The 18495-nt window shown below is 40.2% G+C and overlaps 2 protein-coding genes across 10 annotated transcripts in view; both read right to left on the reverse strand.

Annotated features, from left to right (window-relative positions):
* Positions 1 to 452: 452 nt before the first annotated feature.
* On the reverse strand, positions 453 to 12711 carry LOC118111488 (6-phosphofructo-2-kinase/fructose-2,6-bisphosphatase 2). 3 transcript variants are annotated; one of them, XM_035160131.2, is made up of 17 exons: positions 12574 to 12711; positions 11248 to 11418; positions 10235 to 10360; positions 9300 to 9396; positions 9049 to 9115; positions 8886 to 8960; positions 8748 to 8804; positions 8527 to 8651; positions 7583 to 7790; positions 6552 to 6698; positions 6362 to 6466; positions 5192 to 5321; positions 4017 to 4079; positions 3866 to 3930; positions 2845 to 3045; positions 2033 to 2101; positions 453 to 1941 (listed from the first exon to the last, which is right to left on the reverse strand). In XM_035160131.2, the coding sequence occupies exons 2-16, from the start codon at positions 11324 to 11326 to the stop codon at positions 2048 to 2050; spliced, it is 1599 nt and encodes a 532-aa protein (XP_035016022.1). In that variant the 5' UTR covers positions 11327 to 11418; positions 12574 to 12711; the 3' UTR covers positions 453 to 1941; positions 2033 to 2047. The 3 variants fall into 3 exon arrangements, with proteins under 3 accessions (XP_035016022.1, XP_035016021.1, XP_035016024.1); XM_035160130.2 differs by having other exon boundaries at positions 2033 to 2104; XM_035160133.2 differs by lacking the exon at positions 12574 to 12711 and having other exon boundaries at positions 2033 to 2104; positions 11222 to 11356.
* A 3182-nt stretch (positions 12712 to 15893) lies between these two features.
* dlgap4a (discs, large (Drosophila) homolog-associated protein 4a) overlaps positions 15894 to 18495 on the reverse strand; it is a 79226-nt gene continuing 76624 nt past the window's right edge. For all 7 annotated transcript variants that reach the window (XM_035159251.2, XM_035159253.2, XM_035159252.2 and 4 more), the window contains one exon: positions 15894 to 18350. In XM_035159251.2, coding sequence (XP_035015142.1) covers positions 18126 to 18350 — 225 coding nt within the window. In that variant the 3' untranslated portion in view covers positions 15894 to 18125. The remainder of the gene's footprint in view (positions 18351 to 18495) is intronic.

Consider the following 18495-nt stretch of genomic DNA (forward strand, 5'->3'; position numbering starts at 1 on the left):
TTGGAAGAAGTTCCTTCAAGGTTTTTCAGAGTGTTCATGAGGACGGGACATAAACAAATGGAAGGACAAATGGAAAAACCCCAAACATAATGCTATTCACACAGTAAAAGAGTTCATTACTTTAATTTAAAGCATTCTACACACTAAGTGAACAAACAACATAAATCATTGACATCTCATTGACAAATCTAGATTTGACAGTGGAGCATGTGTCATATATAAATATTGTTAGGAACTATAACGTAAACGTGTGAAGGAAAAAGGGAAAATGTGTTATAATTATTAGAATTATAAATGATCTCAAATCTGCTGATTTGCCCAGTATCTGTTAAAAGACTACTTTCTTTCTCTTCTGTATGAACTTGAACGATTTAATGAGATGAGCTGTTTTTGTTTGTTTGTCGTGTTTATGTCATGTGTATGACTGAGGTCAAAATAAAACTCAGTGTAAAAACAGTTTAAACTGAACTTTATTTAACGATACTCGTAAAATAACACTGCGCAATCACATAACAGCTTTTTAGAAACACCCAAGTGTTTTGCCAATCCACAGAATTTTATATCTCATGTTCCGTACATGTTAAAATAACCTTGATTACTACTGACACAGCCTTGCAAGGCACTTTCCCAAAAGATGAACTTTAACATCAGGAATAAATGTCAAATGAATGGATGTCATCAGGATACTATTCAGGCGGTACTGAGTAAACAGTATTTTTGTGGTATAGATAATGGATGGAAGTTATACACGAAGAACGTAGGTGGCATCAAAGTTTAGTAAAATACCCAGTGTCAATCAAAACTTTATCATTTAACGTTTGAAATATCAGCATCGATTTTGCAGAGTTCAAATATGATGAGCTTGTTATTATCACAGTGGAAAGCTTAATGTGTTCAAGCTGTTAGTTGACTTGAAGGCAACAGTCATTGAAGACGAGTGGAATAACTGTCACAGAGACACTGTAGCTGCTGCACTTTTTAAAGGGGACAGAAAAGGCTTCATTCATTTATATCCCAGCCCATAGCAAAAAAATCGAATTAATGTTTAATATGCTTAAAAAATAAAATACTTCATCTTATCAGATCACCAAAGGAAGGATGCACATTACCTGGGAATGTTGAGATAAGTCAATTTAAGAAAGATTCAAACACATTAAGGCTGCATGTAGCTGCATTGTAGAGAGGCACTCTCCTGAGGTACACACTTCACACAGCTTCCTACATCTAATACAGCATAATGAGTCCATACATATCATTACATTAATATGAGCAGGATTACAGAGCAGTTTTGAAGGCTGTTGTGCAAAGGCATTGAGTTCATGTACATGTGCGCAGTCACACACACACATACATTCATTATCCAACAATAACTGAATTACGGGTGAGCAAAAAAAAAAAAAAAGACATCACAATCTTTTTCAACACAATAATGATGCGTGATCACAAATGCGGATTTTGAAATTTACAGTTAAGAATATCCAGCACACAGACTTTTCTATTTGCACCATTTGAAACACAATATTGCTTGAAAGACAGTTTTCCATATGGTCATGCACATGTCCAGCGAACGAGACGGCCTCAGCCACCTCTTTCCATCGTTTGCTGCTTTCCAATGTTGGTCCAGTGAGTTAGTCGATCCATGTTCCTTCAAATGCTTCGTGATGTGGTTGAACAGATTTATCATACATCCTTTAGGAGTGTCTACCGCTGCCTCATAAACCTTCCATAAAACGAAATAATGACATAAAATATAACAATCTCTGAGATTGGACTATTTCGAGGTTAATCACAAAATAAAACTCTAAACTAAACAGACAACACGTATATACTGTTATACAGACATGGTGCACACTACGGTGCTTAAGTACATGATGGCAGAAGCTGGTAGCGCTTTTTACTGCTGGTCCTCAGAACTGGTGACACATCCAAGCAGAGAAAAGCCTGCGATAAATGGTAAAGAATTGGGAGATATTAGTGGTGGAGAGTTCAGATGTTGCACATAAACGATACGAGGGTAAAACTCTGAAAATACCTCTGGAGTTCTGCTTTAACTGCGAACACAGTCGTCTGTGTCTGCTGCACTGAAACCGTTCAGAGAGTCCTGCTAAAAGGCAAAGGAGAGGCAGAGACTTTCAGAGAAACATCAAACCAGTGAAAGGAATGAGCAGTTTGTTTTGACTGGCACAGACTGAGCTCGAGCTAATATTAAAACCTGAGGTCACCAGCCCAAGTAAAGCACTCCCTGTTTCTGAAGGAGTCAAACTTAGATAAAAGGTCACTTTGTGGGCAACAACACCGGGAAGAGACATGGAAAAACTACAACATCCAACATGTTTGTAAAGGGCACTGGTGTTTGACATCCGTCAACATCCGTTTACATGGAAAACAACAAAAACACAACCGCAGGTTTTTTTATGGGAGCTGTGACCTCACACATCTGAACATATGAAGGCCTGAAACAGACAAAATGGTTTAAAATACATGCTTTGTAATAAAACTGGTTAACCACTGATGTTGCAAACAGACAAAGAAATACATGGACGCCTCTTGTTTTCACGAAAAGGACAATGTGAACGGTTGCAAGGGTAAAATATGGTAAACAAATGATTAAATGTGAGTTGAGACTCCACAACAAGGGAAAAACTAAGATTCTGAAGGTTAAAATGAGCAACTGAAAGATAAGAGTAAAAATAGATTGTAAAGAAAATATTTTTTACTGTGTGAATTGATGTGAGGACATTTGGATTTTCATTCACCAATTATTTATTTTATTGTCACAACTATCATTTATATACTTTCCTCCATTTACAGTATCTTTAAACCTGTTATATTTACAACACTGACCTGGCTTTGCAGCAACTCCGCCCCCTCCGACGCCTCGGAGAACTGCATGCTGGGTAAAGTGGGGGGCTGGGACATGCGGGCCTGTGGAGGGTTGCCCATGCTGTAGAGACGAGGGCGTTTAATCTGGTCCTGGCTGGACAGCGGAGTGAAGCTGTTTCTTCTGAAGAAAGCCGGCGGCACAGCATCTGTCTGGGCTTTACTCTGCTCAGTGAGGAAGAGACGGACGAGGTGGACGGATTAACACACGTCTCTTTATGTGGGACTAATTAAATCTGTCCTCGGCCTGAAATCACTGTGTCCTGTGTAACTGACTGTGAGAAGGCAAAGAGAGAAAAACAGCTACTGAGACAAACATCACTAAATATAGAAGCCACTGTAATGCTCAGTCCCTCCATTTAACAAGCGGGGTTTCTCAGTAAATGTCTTTATGTGTTAACACCCACTCTGTCTGAAACTCTCGCCACAAACCGACACAAACAGCACAACCAGGGGACAGACACGGAGATGAGGGATCAAGATGTATTAAAGCTCCACCCACTGACCAATCAATTCCTTTGAAACATGAAATCAACTCTGTTCTTTTCATTAACCGATGGAACAGACAGTAGAAGTGAAAGGAACAGTTCGACATCGTGGCTAACTACCTGTTATTTAGAAGGCTAAGCCCAGGAAATGGGAAAACAGCAAACTATGCTCTGTTAAACAGTAACAAAGTCTGCCTTCAAGCACTTTTCAAACAGATGCATATCATGGAACAAAGTGTAAACATGAACTTATTCATCTGAGTAGAAGAATGTGTGTGAAGATTTCCCTCTGGGCAAACACAGAGCTTGAGGCTGTGGCATCTGCTTTAGAAACGACTGAATATCTGGTTCCTGAAAGCGGAAACTGCCGTGTGTAATTTTGGTTTGAACTTGTGAATATAACCCTGACCTGAGTGTGACGCTTGCACCGCAGTGAACTGGGTGGACGGCGACAACGTCAGACAAAACAGACATTACATTCACAGAAAGAAGCTTACTAATGGTCTGTCCCTGTGGGTGTTGACAGCCTCAACCCCCAGGTCAAACATGTCCACTTTACAGCCTAGGAGAGGAGGGCGAGAGAAAAAGGCGTCACAACTCTGTCGGGGGAAGGTTCAGTTAACCTATGAACTGTGTTGTGAGTCTCACCGTAAGCCACAGGCGTGAGTTTGAGGACGGTGTGCAGCGGACACTTCAAGTAAGGGAGGTCATCTGTGACAGGGAAAATGAAAATAACATGTGAGACTTTCTGTGCTTTGGTTATATTCTAGATTAGAGGATGCTCATGTTTGTGTTAAACTACTGCAGAGCTTATGCTGTGCTTCGTAAAAAGGCTATTTTAAGTCTGCGGTGCAACATGTCCTATGGGAGGATCCAGTGGGGAAACATGCCAGTCAGAGCTGGTTGGTTTAACTGTGATTTAGCATTGACACAGATGCTGCAACAATGACCACTTCCTCTGCCGACTGATGAAACCCTCTGTCTGCTGTATGACAGGTTCAGGATCAGGCCTTGAGCTTCATTTCCCATTTGATTTAATTTGTTTATTTCATTATTTTTAAATTATACTTATTTTGCCCTAATCCTTGATTTTTTGCGGAACACTCCCATACCTACATATTTATGATACAAACAATCCACTGTTAATGTTGCTCTCAATACAGAGCATCTGCATTTTTGGTACTTTTCTATATTGATGCTGTCGTTTATATAATCAACAGTATTTACTCAATTGGGAAAAGTGCTCAACACAGAATCCACAGAATCTGAGGAGTGAACATTACTGCAGCATCCAACTGAGTTTCACGATGAAATGGGTAAATATATCCCAAGGCCACAAAAATATCTAAATGTTGTCGAGCTACATGTGACATTCTCCAGCAGACCAACTAAAACAAGAGGCCTTATCGTTGTATTGGCATCAACAAAGCACTAAGCCCCTAAAATCTGCACTTTGCCAAAAGTCTTTCTGTAAATCTGCTAATTAGAGTGAGGCATTTATTTTCTAGTTATCTTTGTATCGTGAAAGCAGATGCTCCTATTTCCCCTTAAAGCACTAGACATGTAAATTGGTCGTTTGGGTCATTTAATATCTCTCAAGTGTGTCTTTATCACCTCCCTCAGAAACGTTTAACACTCAAACAATATGACCTTGAATTACTCAGTGAAGCTGTTCTGCCACAGTTTAAGCTCGGTTACTGTTCTCTGGAGAAGTCTCGCTTGATGGTAATAATCCAATAAATTCTAGTAATATTATAAAAGCAGCTGGTGCCAGAGGGGTCAACAGTACGAGGTAAACGTGTCTTGTCATTCGTGTAAGTTACCTGCGCCCTTATCCAGGAAATAGGCGAGCAAGCAGCGCATGACGGCCTGATGACAGATGACCAGAACGTTCCCCTGTCGCTCCAGCTCCATGATCACTGGCTCCAGCCGCTGAACCAAGTCCTGGTAGGACTACGGACAGAGAGGAAACACAGAGTTTGGTTTGGTTCAGATTTATTCACACACACAGTGTTCAAGCACACGCTGATTATGTCACTTTCTTATGCTGTTTTACTTCTTTACACATTAGCTATATCAAAACTATTATTTGTGGTCTCTCAAAGACGTAAGTGGGTATTAATGGTTACAAAGTTTGAAACGGACAAATCTCTTTTCATGGGAAAAAGCAGGACAAATAAGCTTGTACCTGTCACATGCATGTTTTATTCCCACAGTCAAAAAAAGAAAAGTGTGAGTTCCTGCTAACTGTAACCTTGCAGTGCAGTGTACTATACGACCACAACAAGCTGAACAACCCCTCATATCAGTGAAGGTCAGTTTTGTTATGGAAGTTTTCTGGAAAATAGTGAAAGGAGAACTCAGGCAGCAGCTGATGTCTTATGCAGAAGAGTATAATGTAGACTTGATGCATCAAGGAGACCAGAAGGTGAAACAATTTACAAATGCTAACACAGTAACATGAGCAATTGTCACCCCCCCAAGTCTGAAGATGTCTCCCACAGCATCCCAGTATATCTCCCTCTACTTGCGTCGCCCATTCTAACAGCACATCCATGAAAGACTAGAATTGCTGTCACTCTCTATGTTACATGTAGGTGTTTGCATCCTGTTGGATAGTTCAGTCTAAATATGCATTCCTGAATCACATTGTGTCCTTACGTCTTTCCACTGGTGAAATACGCAAAAGAGTTGAAGTTGTTGCCTCTCTGTCGTGTGAAAGTCGCTAAGCGTAGACGCTACAATAAGCTGTTGGTCGGCCCTTTATCTATAACCTGACCTTGGGTACTGCTAAGGGAGAAGGGAGTATCTGTGGAATTTAGACAGGCACTATTCTCCTGCACAGATATAAAGTAATATACAATATAGATAATATATAGCAGCATATACGGTCATGTGTGAGGATGGTCAAAAAGTCCTCAACACACTCAAACTGCCAACAGCACAAATTATTCTTCAACACCATCATAGTAAAGAGAGGGAGGAGCCTTCACCTCTCCTCCAGGGTAGCGGTAGTGATACTTGTCCTGGTCCCTCATCGCAAATTCCTCCGGTAACGTTTCCTCAATCATCTTATAGGTCATGTCCTCACACACACCCTGAAACACAAGAGAAATAAAAACACTGAAAACCCTATGACATGGCCGCACACTGCATCTGTCCGTGGTGTTAAAGAAGACATACAGCATCTATTTCGTTGAGGATCTTCCACTGCTCGTAGGGAACTCCCAGCTCCTCTGCCGTCTGAATGGTCCGTCTCAGCTGGCTGGTCCAAACCTTCAGGTCCGACAGGCGGTGTTCTTCAACAAACTCCTTCAGAGCTACAGCGAACTGATGAAAAAGACAGAGAAAAGGGACTTTTACACTGGAGAACTGACACCTACTCACAGAAAAGAAACTTTGCAGTGAATGAAATGAAGTGGTTCTTCTCTAAAAGCCTTTAAGCTGATATGCAGCAGCAGCAGCATTTCATTGATTAATGCTTTTAAATGTCATCTGTGATGTGCCACCTGAACGTTGTCAATTTTACGACTTGACAGAATCAGTTTGTCAAAGCTTGTTGAGTTGTACCAAACACTATAAAGGACTAGTTTTTGCTTTGTTGCCAAGATTTAGATGCGTTGTTCTTATTCAGCAATTGTGAAGCTAAAACCAGCAACCGTTAGCTTAGCTTAATGCAAAGTGGACACAGGGGGGAAGGGCTCAGAGACTGGTTCTGTCCAAAAGTAAACAAAGTCCTGCTTCAGGCACTTCTAGAATCAAGACCAACGATAAATCTGCTCTGTGTGTAATCCATTTCATGGATTTCGTGGATTACACAGAGGAATGTGGTTTTGATGGTTATTCGCCAGTGACCTGCGTCTGTGAGGTTTCCAAGCAACCAGTGGACAAAAATAAATGCCAAATGTTTGTGGTACAGACTTCACATTTAACACATTTAAACATAAATCAAGAATCTTTAATTCATGCTGACATCGGTTATGTGTTTCACTCTTTTGTAAGGAGCAGCAGTACCTCCAGCCCGGCAGTTTACGCTGTATGCACAGCTTTTTGAGATCATTTGTATACCACACCATATACAGCCAAATACGAGAGTGGCATTCATTTTCTCATCTAACTCTGAAATAAGTCGAACAATTCTTTTAAGACTTTCAGAGACTCTGCTGTCTTTCCAGCATCCACATATGTAACAGTGTGAGGATATGTGGAAGAACCTGTTTGCCTCTCTCTGACAGTTCAGCGTCTCCCCCGATGCGTCCCTCCTCGTTGTGATGGCTCTCTCCATGGCGACAGAGGTAGATGGAGTGGGAGTGTACGTGTATGTTCATGAGGTAGTAGACTATTTTACTCTGGATGTAGTCCTGCACCCTGTTCACCAAGAAACGACGGCCGACGTTTATGACCTGGATGAAGGACAGGTTCCTGTGGGTCAGAGCGAGAAGACAAACAGACGACAGAAGGTGAGTTAAAAACACACGCACAGAGCTGGAGAGATTTAAAATGGACACAAGGATAAGGAATGAACATCTTGTACTTTTGGTGCAGCCAAAATATCCTGATGTTTTATCTATCACATGCTGCAGTGTTGTGCGTCAGCAGCTCAGCTCATTAACAGTGACAAGGTCCAACAAGATCAACAACTATTACTCGTGACTACAATTAAAGATCATAAATAAGGTATCTACCGAGTCTCAGTTGTGTTACTTTATTTAAATACATACAAGATGTGTAATTTGGATTTGCAAATATCACCAGTTGATTAATAAAGAAAACAAACAGGTTCTTCCACATATCCTCACACTGTTACATATGTGGAACACAGTTTAGCCAACAGGAGTTTAAAAAGTAACAATGTCTGAATTGTTTTGTTTTCCTGTCACAACATGATCTAGATTTCTGACAACAAGAAGCCCAAGCCTTCCTAGTTTGGGATTTACTGTGTAAATGAAAAAACAATACACTGGACAATAGTCGTCTATATTAAAAAATGAGCTCCTGTGTCCACCTGCTGGACAACTTCTGCAACAACACGCTCTTGCAGACAAGAAAACAACAATAAAACAGTAAGTTCTGACTGACATTTACATGGATTGTGTTAAAGGTGAGAAGTGTTACCAATTTCAAGACATGCAAATTCTTAACAAAAAAAGGCTCTTACTTGTCGTGTTCGTCGGGATCTAAAGGTTGGTACGTGACTTTATAACACTCTATTCTCTTCAGAAAATCCTCCATGACACGTTCTCTGTTCCTCTCGGGGTAATCTGGGCTGGACACCTTCACATCCTTTATGAAAGAGACATTTGTAGCCATGACTTACTGTGTAACTAAGCAGGATAAGACGTGTTCTCGTGAGTGAACAGACACAAACGCATCATTTACCAGAATATTTGTAGCGATGACGTCTGGATCGTCACAGATCGATTCTACAAAAAACACCTGAGAAAAGACATATGAATTATTAATTCATAAACGCTGTAAAATCAGGTCACACCACTAAACCCTCAATGAGATTCTGACCTTGTATGCATTGTCTTTGGCACAATTCTGGATGAGTTCCCTCCTCTCTCTGGTGGTGTTGGTGGCGTCAAACACCTGACCAACAATGTAAGATAGTTACATTAAAAACAACACAAAATATTCATCAACAGGGAAGGAACTTCAGTTTTTTGTGTGTCCTCACAGCGATCTGGCCTCCCTCCTCGTTCAGATAAGCTTTGACGTCCTCTAGTGCCACCAGAGCGCATTGTCTGTGGAAACAGAATTATCAGGGAAAATCATTAGCTATTTAAATGCATCTTCAGCAGCATATGATAATTATAAAAACAGGATATACATGTTAAATAAACCAGGTGTTAAGCAGTGGAGGATGAATAAGTCTGCGACACCAGAGATGACTGTAATGTAATGAATGAATGTCTTTTGTTGACTCACTTTCTAATTTCCATTGCCTCTTTGTTGTCGTGTCTGAAGAAGTCGTACGATTTGTACGACTTCACTGCTTCTCTCCTATAAACTCCGAGGTTAAATACTGTAAGAGAATAAAGGCAGAGAGTCAGTTATCGACATGAGAAAGGATTACTGTACTGTAGGAGCTCCATCAAGGTGGCGACCTTCATCTCAACAGCCTCTGCAAAACCAGTTCACCTACATTCCTTTCAAATGACAACGTAAGTGTACAACTACAAACAGAATCATGACAACAGATTAACGCGACAGTGCCTTAAGCACAAGAGTTTTGATCATAATATCCCTGAATGTCATTAGTTTTCCTGTAAGAAACATGAACCATGGCCCCGCCCTATTTTACCTGCATGTTTGCACTGAATACACAGACATGTCCCTTTAACAATAACACAGTGCTTTCTTTGTAAAACCAGATATTTCACAGGCCTCAAAATGGTACTGAATTCAGTTTTAACATATTACCTTTGCCAAAGAGGTTTTAATGTTTTTGTCTGCATTTGTTTGTTAGTTAGCAGGATTACAGGAAAACTATTGGATGGATTACTACAAAACCTATTGAGGGGGTGAGGAAAAGATGGGTCAGGAAAAGATGGGTCAGGAAAGAATTTTGGTGAGGCTCCAGATCAAGGAATTTTTATTTCACTTTTCTTAACATTGTGAGATGAAGCAAATTCTCAGAGAATAATACAAGGATCTTGATGAAAAATAATCATGCATGTTAAGGGGACTGATATCTATGAGTGTAGATCCATATAAAAATCAGGATCTAGTGATTATAGATGTGGGATAAGGGGATCGCTTGGCCGTTGCCATTTCAGTTTTTTTATTGGCTTTTATTTTCTGTGAACAAATCAAATATAGAATATACAGAAAACTCAAACATGTGCTGCTTCTGTACTGACCCTTAGTTGGCACTCCGATCCAGTTGAGGTAGCGCGTCAGCTTCTTGGCCATGTAGGTCTTCCCTCTAGCGGGCAGCCCGATCATCACGATTACAGTCGGAGAATTGGTCATGTAGGAAGCCCAAGCTGCAGGTTGTGCACACACACAAACACAGATTTTAATTATTAAACATGCTGAGTTTCAGGATATCCCCTCACAAAGCTGCTATTGGTGATAAAGGGCCAGATATACACACTATTTACATAAATGTGCAAACACACACAAATACATATTGTCACCAAGGAGTTAAAGGGTTGTGAAACAATCCAAAGTCACGTATGCGGAGTTCATCTACCGGTTGACTAACTCTCAGTTTAACATTTCCATCATAGCGCTGTCAGCTCTCGGCTGTTGGATAATGTTTCTCAAAGTCCTGCTGCTTAGCAACCAAATTTAGTTAGCCCGTGCTGGCTGGAACATGAAGTGGAAAATATTCCAACTATTCTCCTTCTTCTGTCAGTGTCCACGACAAAACCAAACAAAGACTTGACTCAAGACCTGAAACTTTGAGACCAAACAGGCAGCAGTCCTTTTGTGCTCAACATATTTGGTGGAATCATTTCTTTCCTATATTTTCTGATTAACAGATTCTTCAAAGTCTGACTGTGAAGTTATAATTATGTGGAGCTAAGTGACTTTAACAGTTGACCTTGATAATCTCAGTAGTGCTTTCCTTCAAAAGGTGTGTGTGTGGGTGTGTGCGTGCATGTGTGTGTATGTGGGTGTGTATGTGTGTGTGGTAATGTATGCTTGTGCAAACACACCCATGCGCTGTACGTCTCCTAACAATGGACGTCACAGCTGATATCAGTGCCTCCTGAAACCTTATCTGTCTTTACTAAAGAACCATTATGACACAGCATCAGATCACAACTTCACAACGTGCACAGAGTTAAATCATTAATACACAACAGGTTAGTGCCTCAGGTAATGATTCAACGTTTCACCTTCAGAGGAAAGACAAACCACTCACAGCACTTCTTCTCGCTGGCTCTGTAGTCCGTCCTTTTAGGTTCCACTGCAGCTGCAGGTTTCTGCTGCCGGGCAGCCATGACGGGGCTGATCTGTGTCCTTCTGGCCCGTCTCGGCTGACGTGGGGATTGGCGAGCTATAAGGTCACTGGTGTGATGAGGTCAGCATCTCTCTGTTGAGGACAGGACACTGCTGTATCATATCAAACACTGCTCAGTGGCACCGATCAGAGCAGGGAAACACTGTCAGATGCCAACTTGTGTTAGGATCCGAGATGATAATACATTTAAAATGCTGAAGACTTAGAACTAAACAAACTGAATTACTTGTAGGACACTGGTGCAGACATTAACCACATGGCTACAACATGACCTTCCAACTGGTTCCTTTATTGTAAGTCAATCATTGATCGACAGGAAATACAAGTTGTTAATTTACAATTCTCTATAATAAAACATCACAAGTGTTCGCTGATGAAAGCCTTAGGGACGAGAAGAATCGCTTTCTTTTGCTGAAATGATCGATTCCATATGTTTTGCAAAAGTTTTCATCTCAGGCGATAATTGATAATTTATTATTTCTTTTAAGTTTAAAGTTTGATTTTTGCTCGTGAGTAAAAAACGACACCTCCTCACTGAGCTTGCACAATGTATAAGAAACATTAATATATATGTATTATATTGTAATGCTATTGATTAAAATGAACATATGCAGTATTGGGCTGCAATATCTTACAGGACAAAGTATAGGGACACTATTAAATGTCTTGTTTTATTGGACCAAGAGACAAGCAGTGAATTGTCATATTTGAGAAACTGGAGCCAAAATAGAACAATATTTTTCTGCTGATCGACTAATCGATTAACCAAGTGATGCAAACTGATCAGTCCCATTCAGTTGTATGTGAATGGAGGCTTCAATGGAGGCTGTCAGGACTATTTGACATTAGTTATTAGTTAATAATACAATTTGATGATGTATAAAATGACATAACCCCCCTGAGCCCCTCACAGGACAACCAGAGGACTGATGCCTCCTTCGTTCACAGGGTAAAAGAAAACCACGAATCCCAGAACTAGTGACGTACAATCAGGTGAAAGCTTTAAACTGACAGTAAACCATCAGTTAAACATGTGTGACCTTAGTGAAACCCTGTCGCCATTGTGTGTCAGTTGAACATCATCCTGTCTCAGACAGATGAGCTGCAGCAACACTACTGAGCTGCAAACTTCATCACTCCTGCTTATCTCAGGGCGAATGTCGCTTTAAAACAAGGAAGCAAACCTTCAGGGAAAGTCTGAGTTAAATATGAAAGGTGTAAACTCACCGAACAGGCAGCAGGTGTTTGGTTATGTTAGTTTTCCTCCTTGTTAAAGAGCAGCCATCACCAGATTCCCCCGACGGAGACTCTTCTTCTTCTCCTGCTTCTACTCGGGGGTTGTAGCTCCGCCCCCCGGTGTGACGGCTGCTGCTGCCGGAAGTTCGCCACTGTCAACTTCCGGCAACATAATAAACATTCCTGCAGAACAATAAGGACATTAGATTTCAAAATAAAACATCTTTTATAAACATGAAAAAATACAGTTTTTACTTTGTGAAAATAGACCTTTACTGACCCTGAGTTTTCATGTGGCCAAGTGCAATATCTTCTGTCATTAAATTCAAGTAAAAATTATATTTTCATGTGAATCCACAGTTTTGATTATAACTTTGTGTTTATAATGAAACGAATGCACTATTAGTTATCTTCTGAAACTTTGCACATGCCAAGTTTTTTGTAAAAATGGAGGAAGAATGTAAATTGTGTTTTTTGCTGAAAGAAATCTGAGACATTAGTAATTTCAAATGCCTTAGTATGAAATAATTTTGGTTGGATAAAGACCTTTTTTCAACATTGACTGGTTTTCTTATTATTTCAGAAAGATTAAACGTTGAACATTTTCATTCTATATGGGAACTACTATATTCACAAATACACATTTTTTTAAAATTTAAATCAGACACTATAGTGAAACATTACATGGATTTAAGAATATTAAAGCAATAAGAACAGTAGGTGTTTGTAGGGCCTCAAGTGTTTTTTACTCCTTATTAAATGGTACAATTTTGTATGACTTGTATTTGTATGAATATATGATTAAATGAATAAAATAGCATCCTCTGGAGTAATTTGCTTCACCTATTTAGAATAAAACCATTAAAATCAAGGTTGGAAATGGAAACACTAAATAAAAAAATTCTGTTTGTGAGTTCTTTGTCAGTGTCTTTCAGACTTTATCCAACTACATGAAAAACCTATTGCGATGCACACTGAAGGTGAATTAGTTGTTTAATTTAATTGTGAACATTGTGAGTTTCCACCACATGGTGTTGCCATTGCATCGCTGCACATTTTGAACACTCATCATGGAATTTTAAAATATTGACACTAGCTGCCGGCCAAATTTCGGTCTTGGTCATAGCGACACCTGCTGGTCACAGGAAAGGAAAGGAAGTTGACCTTCTGTCGTTTTCATCCTCGTGCAGTTGCACAAATACTCTTGCATGGATTTAAAAGAGTAACACACAAATTTATAAAAATATACAAACTTTATTCATTAGAAATCTATTTTAAAAGTCAACTGACACTCAGTACTTTGCATTCTGTACTCTCTCATATCACAAACAATATCTTTTAAACTCTATCTATCTATATCTATCTATCTATCTATCTATCTATCTATCTATCTATCTAAATTACAGAGTGTCAGTTGACTTTTAAAATACATTTTTAATGAATAATGTAGTAAATAGTAGTAAAGAGTATTTGTGCCACTTCCTGGGGATGAAAACGACAGAAAACCAACTTTCGCTGCTAGGATCACTTTATTTCCTGTCAAGTGAGGAGATGTCTGTTGGCATGGAGGACGGAGATCCGCCATCTTGTCAGCAGCCAGCTAATCTTGCAAATCTGTATGGAATAGTCCCAAAGACTTCATGCTTTTTTTCTCAAGAAATTACCATGGCAACACGTTACATGCTGTTTTTGAGGGGCCTCACATGTTTGGAAACTTTGAGAAAATTTGTCCCACGCTTCAGAAAGCCTAAAAGGTGTATAATTTGATGGGATTGCATGGTGAGGCAAAATCCTCTCTAGTGCCTCCCTATAAAAGTAGTGGTAAGTTTTAACTACATTTATGTAATTTGGTTGGCAGACATATTAGACCGAGTCTCTTGGGTCCATGACATACATCCTACAGTGAGAGCATAATTTGGAATCTTGTAAACTCCACCCAAGTCTTTACGCCACCAGGTTTTGGTTTCCATCCCAACATAATTATTACTTTATGTCAGTCCAGTGTTCATGTGTGAAAAGTCAAATTATCAGTCAGCACTAGACATGTGGGGCATCTACCCCAATGTGCACAAAGGTGAGAGGGTCCTTTAATGCTGCTCAGAGCTTTACTGTGAATTACTGTTACTTCTAAGTGTTGCTTGTATGACCACATACTAAGGTGGACCAAATGGAGTGTTTTGCTGACCCTTTTGTTTATTTTGAGTTATAAAACAATAAAAACAACTGCACAAAAAAGAAACATAAGTTGCTTTGGGATCACAAAGAAAGGTTTTTGCTGGGCACTAATTCTGCTTCATATCCAGGAAAAACAATAAAAGAATCGAGGTAATTAGTTTTTGACACATATCCAAGGAAGAACATGCATTTCAAAAAACTGAGTGGCATTCCCCTTTAATTCTACAGTTTATTTCATACAGAAAATATGCCACATAACTCATTGCAATCACAAGTCTTTATTCTCTTAAAGGAAACTAGCCTCACAGTGTCTAACTAATACACCATTACATTAAACAACCCTTTGTAAGATATGTGCTTAGTTTGTAAAATTATATTTGTCAGTACAAGATAATCTGGAACTACATAGTTTTTGCTCATTCCCCGAAGCTGGATCACTGAGAGGACAGATGCCAAAGAGTGGCTGTGTAGCCAGGGACAGATGGCTGCTATAAGGGTGGGTGCACAAGTCATAATGGGCTTATGATTCTCAGCGTGTTTCTGTCCATCAAGCGTACACATTGACCCAGTATTGATGACAACTGAAACCGACTTTGTCTCAGACTGTTCTGTAAATTCTACAAGAAAAAAAAAAGATCGCAGCACTTCCACATAATCTGCCTCCAGAGTTGCAAGATCTGGTCACCGTCAGTCCATTTTGTAGCCCTTTGAAACTCAGGAAGTACTGGTAAACGAACCGTCTGAAGTTCCCTGATCAGGTCGTGCTCTCTTAAAGTTCAGTATGTGGACAAATAAAGGGATCCAGCTCTCAAATGATATGAAAAAGAAGTGAGAGGACTTTCCACCATTCGTCACAGTTATAAACTCTTACGTGCAGTACGTACCCTGAATGCCTCACACAGACTGAACAGTTTCAGATCAATTTTTGCAAGACCCATTTAAAGGAGTACTAAAAATTCACTGGCAAGGATCTAAGTGTATTTTTATATGTAAGAAGGCCATGCTTTTAGAGATTACACATTAATGACATGTCTAATGCTAATGATTCATTTGTGTGTAATATTAACTCAGCAGTTAATATTACCGTCATGTGGATGAGAGCAATAAAAACGACAGCAAGAATGATGACCAGGACATGTAGCAAAGGGATGTTTAATGATTTCTTTGGACAATGAAATGCACATGTCCATTGTTGATGTAATACAAATAAGAGAATAAGAAAATCAACAACTTGGTTTTGTGTCAGCATTCCCAGCTCAACATGATTTCTGGTTTGATGTAAATTAAGGAATTCAAAATGGAGCAGATGATGTCTGGAGTGTCACGCAAGGACTGACCAGTAGGGGGAGAGCCAGCTCTTACTAAAACAAAAAGATGGAAAAAAAACTAGTGAGTCGACCTACGACTGCTATGCCTTGTTCCACTCGTGTTCCCTTGGCACTTGTGTTTGTGTGAAAGAAAACTGAAACATGGAAACTACACCGGTCCCATGCTCAACGTGTAGGCATGGCGCATGTGGAGTGAGCTGATGCGAACACAAACAAAACTTTGCTGAGAATGCGCACACAGACAGCTGAGCTCATGAGCAGATTAAATAAAATAATCACGTTTAAATAAAAGCTGTATCAAATGACACTGAAATGTTGATGATCATTGTTGTCTTGGCACGATACGATACCCTCGCAGCACCAGTAACTTTCATAATTACAGAAGTCAAGACATATTTGGGTTCACCTCATTTCCGATGAAAGTCACAAAAGGCGTCAAATGACATTAAAAATTTAAATTAGAAATGTACCACAGTTATTCATTCTCAACAAACGGGGTGGGAGCTCGAGCTGCTAGAAAGGAGCGTGAAGGCGGCGGCTGGTTTGAGAATTCAAATTACGCCCGTGCTTCACTGAACCAAACCTTAGGTGAACGTAACTTTTCCTCTTCGAGAACACTGAACAGGTCTGGATTAGAAAAATTTGGCAAACGGCTCAGCGCGTGAAGCCAGTTCATTTGAGGTTATATAATAAATAATCAATCCATAGTGGTTTTGCACTGGTGAGAGTTTAAGAGTTCAACCTGAGATTTTTTTGTTTTTTCTCCAAGGACAGTCAGTTCAGAAAAGATATAAACATTCATCCTTCATGCTAAGAGATGTTTCGTTAAATAATTTAAGACTGGGTACCTACTGCATTGCTTGTTCTAACATGATTATTGCTTTGTTATTCCATTTCCTTTCCAGTAGCAAGAAAACCCCCACCCAAATCACACGAAGTCTGGTGGAATGGGAATGCCATATCAAGTGGTGAGTCTTGGTCCCCTGCATCGCACGGGGATGCAGTGAATGTCAGAACGATCAGGCAAACAAAAGGTGGGGCGGACTTGATCTGAGGTGAATGGAAAGTGCAGTGATCAAGTCAACATGAGCCGTAAATGCATACATGTCATACATTCCTCCGTAGCTCACTGGCTGGACAGTCGGTCCTCGCATCGCTTCACAAACACAAACAAATGTAAGACTTTAACAATGGGTTCTCACAGACACACAGACTGTGTAGTGCGCGCTCGTGAAGAGGAGAGGAAAACAGAGAGAGGTGGAGTGAATGATTGCATCAAGTGCTAATATATCATGACAGTACATGTACTCGATCTATAAAAAACTACCTTGGTACTGAACACTGACCTCTTTCTAACAAATAATCTGGTATACAACATTTACAAAATGAACATTGTAGTAGTGTGATATTTTTAATATATATGCTACTGCCTTCCTCTGGTTCTCTGCATTTTTAAACCTCTGAGTACATTATCGCCGTCTTATAATTCTTACACAGTAAAGCGTACACACCACACCCAACGAGGGGCAGCCTAATACAAACAGAGAACAGGAAGACTCTGTGGACAGTGAGTACACCTGCATGTGTGTCCTGAGTGTGTGTGGATGGTAGCTCAGCTCGTAAACCAGGCAGCCACAACTTGCCGGTAGACTCAGCAGTGAAGGGAGTTTTTAAGAGAGTAAACGTCTGGGATACCAAGTTTCTTCAGCTCACAACGTACAGGATGTCCTTGCACATTTAAGACAGTCTTGATATACTTTAGGAGATAATAATCATTAATAATAACAATAATAACAATAGTATTAAACATCGGTCAATGTTATTTCTGTCCCATGGCAGCCGGGTCATGATCTGTAATTTTCTGGATTGTTTCCGTGTGATCCCAAAGCTCCTTCCGTCATCAGCTGCTCTGCTATGAGGGATCGCCTCTGTGCATCCGTTGTGTGTCTGCGTGTTTGTCTCAGATCTGTTTGTGTGTTTGTGTCAATGAATGTTTAAAGTGAGTCAGGATATTCCTCGATCATTGGTGCTGGTTCACCCTCAGAGGCGGGTTTGGGCCTCGGGGACGTAGATTTCGATGCTGTCAGCGCTTTCTGTGGCGGAGTTCTGTCGTACTGACGCCGCACGCTTTGCTGCCATCAGCCGTTTCCTGGCTTCTTGTCGCTGCTTGTCCACAGCCGAGTCCACGCTCCTGTCCTTGCCTGCAGACAGCTTGGGCTTTGACTGCCTCTTTGGCACAGATGCTGGAAGCGGCTTGTTTTCATCCTGAAGAAATCAAATTAGAAAAGAGGAGGGATATGGTACAGTGTTGAAAACAAAAACCTTCAGTGGGATTGATATATTGTTATTTGTAAGCTAAACTAACGTAAAAATCCTCACATTTGAGAAGCTGGCATCAGCGAATGTTTGG

Source organism: Hippoglossus stenolepis, chromosome 6 (genome assembly GCF_022539355.2).
Source record: "Hippoglossus stenolepis isolate QCI-W04-F060 chromosome 6, HSTE1.2, whole genome shotgun sequence".
NCBI classification, from domain to species: domain Eukaryota; kingdom Metazoa; phylum Chordata; class Actinopteri; order Pleuronectiformes; family Pleuronectidae; genus Hippoglossus; species Hippoglossus stenolepis.